Raw genomic sequence first — 7,450 nt, 5'->3', positions numbered from 1 at the left:
TTTTTCATTTAAGCAATCAAATCGCTTACATTCGCTCGTTTTTTCTCTTTTTAACTATTACCATCAGCCAACAAAGACTAAAAGCTGATACATGAGTAACCTCAGTCGCAGTTTCGAGGTCTTCTTCAACCCCTTACATTCATTTACTGTGCGATCGCTCTCCACGAAGACTCCCTCTGCTTCTTTACAAAAATTCACCAGCCTCTGCAATGGCGGACGCATAAGACAAGCCTATGACACGTTCAAATCCGAGATATGGTCAGACCCATCTCTTTTTTCTCATCTTCTTCAATCATGCATAAATCTAGGCTCACTTTTTGGAGGAAAACAGGTCCATTCTTTAATAATTACATCTGGGTGTTCCAAAGACCAGTTCATTTGTAATCACCTTTTAAATTTCTACTCCAAATTAGGACAGTTGGAGTCTCCTTTCGTGCTGTTTAGTCAAATGCCACGAAAAAATATAATGTCATATAACATTTTGATCAATGGGTACTTGCAGCGTGGGTATTTGGAAAAAGCCCAGAAGCTGTTTGATGAAATGTCCGAGAGAAACATTGCCACATGGAATGCGATGATCGCAGGTCTGACCCAGTTTGGATCTAATGAACAGGCTTTAAGTTTGTTTAAAGAAATGTATGGATTGGGTTTTTTGCCTGACGAGTTCACACTAGGCAGTGTACTTAGAGGTTGCGCTGGTTTAAGATCTTTACTTGCAGGTCAAGAGGTTCATGCTTGTCTGATTAAATGTGGATTTGAATTGAGTTTGGTAGTGTGCAGTTCTCTAGCTCATATGTATATGAAGTCTGGTAGTTTATCTGATGGAGAGAAGTTAATTAAATCAATGCCAACTCGTAGTGTAGTTGCTTGGAATACTCTTATTGCTGGAAAAGCTCAAAATGGGTGTCCAGAAGAAGTGTTGAACCAGTATAATATGATGAAAATGGCAGGCTTTCGACCGGATAAAATAACATTTGTGAGTGTAATAAGTGCGTGTTCAGAACTGGCGACGTTAGGACAAGGCCAGCAGATCCATGCTGAAGTGATCAAAGGTGGAGTTGGTTCAGTTGTAGCAGTTGTCAGTTCATTGATTAGCATGTATTCACGGTCTGGAAGTTTAGAGGACTCTGTGAAAGCCTTTTTGGATCGTGAAGATTCTGATGTTGTGTTATGGACTGCTATGATTGCAGCTCATGGCTTCCATGGAAGAGGAGAGGAAGCCATTGAGCTGTTTCATCAAATGGAAGATTTGAAAATGGAAGCAAATGAAGTGACATTCTTGAGTCTGCTTTATGCTTGTAGTCACTGTGGATTGGAAGAGAAAGGAACTGAATATTTAGATTTGATGGTGAAGAAGTATAAACTCAAGCCTAGAGTTGAACACTACACATGTGTGGTCGATCTGCTCGGTCGGGCTGGCCACTTGGAGGAAGCAGAGGGTATGATAAGATCAATGCCTGTAAAAGCAGATGGCATTATTTGGAAAACTTTATTATCATCTTGCAAACTCCACAAGAAAGCAGAAATGGCCAAACGAATTGCTGAAGAAATTCTAAAGCTTGATTCTCTGGATGCTGCTTCCTATGTGCTGCTTTCAAACATCCATGCTTCTGCTAGAAATTGGCCCGACGTTTCCGAGATTAGGAAAGCAATGAGAGATAGGAACGTCAAGAAAGAACCTGGCATAAGTTGGTTAGAACTCAAAAATTTGGTTCACCAATTTAGCATGGGGGACAAATCTCACCCACAATACCTGGAGATTGAATCATATTTGAAAGAATTAATGTCTGAACTGAAACTGCACGGTTACGTGCCAGACTTAGGCTCGGTTTTGCACGACATGGACAATGAAGAAAAAGAATACAATTTGGCACATCACAGTGAGAAGTTAGCAATTGCTTTTGCACTGATGAACACTCCCGAGAATTTCCCAATAAGGGTGATGAAGAACTTGCGAGTCTGCAATGACTGCCATAATGCCATTAAGTGCATGTCAAAGATCAGAAAAAGAGAGATTATTGTAAGAGATGCAAGTAGATTTCACCATTTCAAGGACGGTGAATGTTCTTGTGGTAATTATTGGTAGGGAGATTTTCCCCCCTTTTTCTCGAGTAAATAGGGACCTGAGAATTTGATAATCTAACATCATAAAGACACTACATATGATAACTACCGAGCTATACTCATTTTGGCTATTGTTTGGAAGCATAAATTATTGTCTTAACAAAGTTGAGGTAATTTCTCGTCTCTTTTCTATATTTAAACCTAGAGTCTGATTTAGTTAATAAGGAACATTCATTTACAGTGTCTCCCACAAGTTTGAGCACGAATTTATTAGTTTATGTTTTAAAAGATTTTCAGCTTAGAATATCATGATAGAATAATTACCTGAAACATTTTTTCCCCTTTTCTGTGACTACCCTCAGTTATAGTATCATCTAATCAGCATAGTACAATGGACTCTTATTTTATTAGCAGAAGAAAAAGGTTTTACATTAGAAAATCAACATAAGAATAACTGTAAACTGCGAACATAAGGAAGCAATACATGTACAAAATGAAATTATATCATTCATATTAGAAACCCTCTCAAATAAGCCGAGTGAGCTCGGCCTCATTAACCTATCCTACCATAACGTCGCAGCTAAATTAGCTACTTATTCTCTCATTTAACTATCCACATAATATTTCGAATGTCAGTACAGTCAACAGAGCATTCCAATCCGACAAGTTTTTCCCTTCCAGCAGTTCAAGTTCAAAGCCGGGCTGATTGATTTGACTTCTTTCAATAGAACTCGTCCACCGTCTTTCAAAAAGCTTGTCGATTTAAAACTGGGGTCAGTGATTTTCTTCTTTTTAGTAAAAAAAAACTAGCATGAAAAGCTGAAAGGAAAATGACACTATAGAAAGTAAATAGGGGGGAATAGAGGTGGTGTTATAGAAAATATGTATTCAATTCAACACCCAGCTTCTTGTACAAAATTTCCCACTTGATCTTTGATCTTCATGTCTCAAAAACAGTGACATGGGGTTTGTTTCAACTTTCAAGAAGCATTTTCACCTTCTTCATCAGAGGATGGCAATGGACTAGAAGCTTCAGCAAGGTATTCGAGCATGCTTATTACTTCAGCTGTGTCATCTAAATAATATTTGGCTTTGCTTGGCTTTTGCCCGACAGTGCAGGCAAAAACCGATGTCGTTGGAGAAAGAATGTTACTGGACAACGCATTACCAATTATTTCAAACATGTCCTCATCAGATCTGTCGTCGCCGATGCACAACACAAAGTCAGCAAGCTTTCCATCCTCCGCCATTGATGAAAAGATCTTTTCAGCCACTAGGCCTTTGGTAACACCCTGGAGCAAATACAAGAGATCAGCATCGAAAAATCAGTGCGGTTATATATATTCGAAGAAAGTATGTCCAAGTGCACAGAAAATGTTGCACGCTAGGACGAATAATGAAATATTAAGTGAATTTCTATCATAGAAAAGCTTAGGTTACGTCAACTACATGCAGGAGGTAAATGAATAATAACACACCTGTGGTTTCACTTCTACGATAAATTGGCCGCTTTTAACTGCAACAGGTTCGTTCGCCAAAACACTCTCTAAATGATCCAACATCTCCTTTGCCTGGGACGATCCGAAACCAGGATCTGCATCTCGATACTGCCAGACAAAAGCACTTTCCTTTCTTTCAATAGAAGAACCATCTGTAGCCTCGGTATACAATTTCATAACAGGCTCGACAATCTGCATCCATCCAAAATCAGAAGTTTGGCCGCAAATCTTCCACTCTTTATTTTGTGACTGCCTGGCCATTTTGAACAGAGTTGATGATATAATTCGAAAAGAAGAAAAAGTTAAAGAATATGACCAAAAGTGAAAACTTTGCAGCAAGTAATAGGACTTTAAAAATTGTTCAAAATCTCTTATAATCCAGGCGAGATGAATAGCAGTGTAGTATCCAGAGGTAGAAATCTCTTAACTATCGTTTCCCTTAGTAGAAATCCAAACACTCAGCATAAAAAAGAATATATGCTCCAGCTGAGCTGATGTGAAACAAGTATTTATGCTTTAGATAATTCTCAAAGAGTGGTAAAGAAATCGATAAAAATGAATACAACTAGCTGTATTTACTGTGCAATAATACTCAATGAAACGCCCGCAACCACCATTAACGTGAAGGAGAGGATAGAAAAACATGAGTGAGATCATAGAAGCAAACCTCAAAAAATATCCATGTTCTGCTGCAATTCCAAGCTTCTTGCAGGAGCGAAACCATTTGCTTAAGCTGTCCCTCCCTCGTCCACTCACAATGAAGACCACATTTTTTGCATCTGCGCAAAGCGTGTTAAGAATAGAGATAACCTGCTCACTTGGTGACTTATTTATGGAGTTTTGGGGCATCACAGTGCCATCATAGTCCAACAGGATGGCCCGACTTTCGGCCTTACTGTATGCTGATACAATGGCATCTACTGAAAGTTTTCTAAAATTGGGATCAAGAGCTACAACCCTGAATCCAAAACTAAAACCTATTCCCCAACATCGTCTCCTGAAATGATCTGAGCAAGTTCTCTCCATATCTTGCAAGAAACTACGGGACCAGTAAGCCACGTCGTGTGTAGCAATATAACGATAATGCTTTTCATGTCGGAGCTGCTTCTCTGAATCAGCCATTGATATTGCTTCATTCAGAGCCTCTGCTGTCCTTTCAACATTCCATGGGTTGACACGAAATGCTCCACTCAGTGATGGAGAACATCCAATAAATTCGGATATGACGAGCATGCTCTTTTTGGCTCCGCTGAAGTTCAAACATTTCTGGGAGGTGGATATTCCCTGTCTACAAACAACGTACTCATAAGGAGTTAGGTTCATGCCATCTCTAACAGCAGTGACAACTACACACTCAGCAATGCTATAATAAGCAACTCTTTCAGTAATTGGCACGTGGCTGTCGAGAAGTACTATTGGCTCATAACCAGGATGTCCATACTCCTTGTTGATCCTTCTGCAGCTTTCTTTTATTTCATCTTCTATTTCCTGTAAATCTCTTCCCTTGCCTCTGGCAGAATTTACAATTTGGACAAGCACAGCTTTTCGCTGCCACTTTGGATGTTGCTTTAGTACCTGTTCCATAGCTAACAATTTCAAGTTGATACCTTTGAAAATGTCCAAATCATCAACACCAAGCAACACCGTCTTCCCTGCAAATTGTTGTATGAGTTCCCTAGTCTTAGCATCCTCATCTGCCAGTTTCATCACTGATTCAATCCGACTCATATGAATACCGACAGGCATTATCTTTATCCCAATCGTCCGGCCGTAGTATTCCAATCCAAGATATCCCCTTTTTGACTGGTATTCCAAACCCAGCATTCGGCTGCAACAAGAAAGGAAATGACGAGCATAATCGAAAGTGTGAAATCCAATGATATCAGAGTTAAGTAATGCCTTGAGAATCTCCTCTCTAACAGGAAGGGTACGGTAGATCTCAGATGAAGGAAATGGACTATGAAGGAAAAAACCCATTTTAACTCTGTTAAAACGTCTCCTCAAGAAAGTGGGCAATACCATCAAATGGTAATCATGGATCCAGATATAATCATCATCTGGGTTGATGACCTCAACTACTTTCTGGAAAAATAACTTATTTGCTGATACATAGGCTTCCCACATGGAGCGATCGAATCGACCCTTCTGATCAGCAGAATATGGCAGCATATAATGAAAAAGAGGCCACAAATGCCTCTTGCAGAAACCATCATAAAACTTTTTCAAAACATGAGGAGGCAAAAATGTAGGAATACACTTAAATTTCTCCAACAAAATCTGAGAGACCTCATCTTGCTCTTCTGGTTGGACATCGACTTTCAACGAACCGACATAAAGAACCTCCATATCTTCTGGTAAGCCATCTTTAAGCTGCAAAAGCAAAGAATCTTCATTCCAACTGAAACTCCATGAACTATCATCCTCTCTTCGTTTTACTCTTAAAGGAAGCTGGTTTGCTACAATTATCATTCGATCTGAGGAAATTGATGATGGGTTTTCAGATGTCACACTGTAAGCTTGATCATCATCAAGCTCAGCTACATTACCCGGAACGGATATGACCCGCGGAAATCGCTTCTTTTTCACTTCCATTGCTGGAAAATTTCCAGAAGCCAAATCTAAAAGATTTGTGTAAGATCTCGAAATCATGTTTCTCTTCTTTGTTTTCCAGATGAAAGCCTAATTCTTCAATCACAAAGGCAATTCGAACAACTTAACAAGGGCAGCACCTAACAAAAACAATCAAAACCTTAGACGTTCGGTAACACAATAAAGTTACAAAAACAGCATAACGAATATGCGAAGGGTTAATAAAATAACAGATTATCCCCCAATCGAGTAATTAAGCCAGTTTTTTAACAGAAAAATCCCTGGATTAAGAGAAACACAACGATAAACCGATTCCTATCCAATGTACATGTAATCTTTCCTATTATTCTAATCCTATTTATCCTAAAACCTCAAAGATTCTCTTTAATCCATAGCAGAATTCAACCTCCAAGAAAAAGCAACTGCAACCAATGCCTTCATTTCCAGAATTACGAAATAAAATCCATTCTTTAATCGAAACCGACATCGTAAACAACAACATTGAAAGAAAGATCAAATGCGAATTGAAAACACAAAGAACAAATCCGAAAAACCAATGAAATTTGACGCGTACCCGATAAATCTGAAGAACGACCAGAGCCCGAACGGTAACAACAACAAGAATGAAGCAAAAATCCTAAAAATTTTTTTTTAAAAAATGCTGCAAAATTCGTATTTCTTCAGAGCGCAAGAATTTGTTCCAATTCAAAGATTTGAAGCTGACCCTTCCCTCTAAGCTAATCCAATAATTTTGATCCCTTTTCTTTTTCTTTCTAAAAATGGATTGTGAAACGGCTTAAATATTACAGCCAATGACCCTCTCCAACTTTTGCAATGTATGATCCAGGAGCAAAATGTGGCGTTTGTTGGACTCACGATGAAATATAAATGTTTTTCTACGAAACGTAAAATTAAAAAATAATAATAATAATGATAATTTAAAATTTAAAAAAGAGAAAAATAAAGTAAATAATCTTCTGTTATAGGAGGAAACTATAGCGTGAAATTAACGAGGAGGTTTGATACCTTTACCAAGGGGTGATAAAGATACGTAAAAAAGACCAATGAGAAGCAAGATTGGCACGTGTAGGGTGGGTTAAAAGAGCATGTTAAAGTCACAGCCAATAATATCATAGGTCCGTCACTGTTTACGTTAAAAATATCACATTTTCAATAAAGAAATTGGATAAGATTCAGCCAGTCGGAGTCTGAATCAGCAGAAGCTGGCAACACTTTGGCACAAGGACACGCGCGTACCACGCGTTATTATGTCAAAAACTTTGTACGATGCCCAATAG

At 38.6% G+C, this 7,450-nt stretch overlaps 2 protein-coding genes across 3 annotated transcripts; one reads left to right on the top strand and one right to left on the bottom strand.

Annotated features, from left to right (window-relative positions):
• Positions 1-2,250, top strand: LOC120077897 (pentatricopeptide (PPR) repeat protein). 2 transcript variants are annotated; one of them, XM_039031999.2, is made up of 2 exons: positions 84-258; positions 503-2,250. In XM_039031999.2, the coding sequence occupies exons 1-2, from the start codon at positions 256-258 to the stop codon at positions 2,084-2,086; spliced, it is 1,587 nt and encodes a 528-aa protein (XP_038887927.1). In that variant the 5' UTR covers positions 84-255; the 3' UTR covers positions 2,087-2,250. The 2 variants fall into 2 exon arrangements, with proteins under 2 accessions (XP_038887926.1, XP_038887927.1); XM_039031998.2 differs by having other exon boundaries at positions 1-2,250.
• A 198-nt stretch (positions 2,251-2,448) lies between these two features.
• Positions 2,449-7,160, bottom strand: LOC120077896 (putative alpha,alpha-trehalose-phosphate synthase [UDP-forming] 7). The gene is made up of 4 exons (XM_039031997.2): positions 6,727-7,160; positions 4,231-6,292; positions 3,543-3,816; positions 2,449-3,356 (listed from the first exon to the last, which is right to left on the bottom strand). The coding sequence occupies exons 2-4, from the start codon at positions 6,210-6,212 to the stop codon at positions 3,045-3,047; spliced, it is 2,568 nt and encodes an 855-aa protein (XP_038887925.2). The 5' UTR covers positions 6,213-6,292; positions 6,727-7,160; the 3' UTR covers positions 2,449-3,044.
• Between the last annotated feature and the right edge of the window lie 290 nt (positions 7,161-7,450).

The sequence above is a fragment of the Benincasa hispida genome, chromosome 5 (assembly GCF_027475165.1).
Source record: "Benincasa hispida cultivar pf3 chromosome 5, pf3_genome.v1.1, whole genome shotgun sequence".
NCBI lineage: Eukaryota > Viridiplantae > Streptophyta > Magnoliopsida > Cucurbitales > Cucurbitaceae > Benincasa > Benincasa hispida.
The sequence above is the reverse complement of the archived record's forward strand: the minus strand, read 5'-3'. Positions and strand labels throughout refer to the sequence as shown.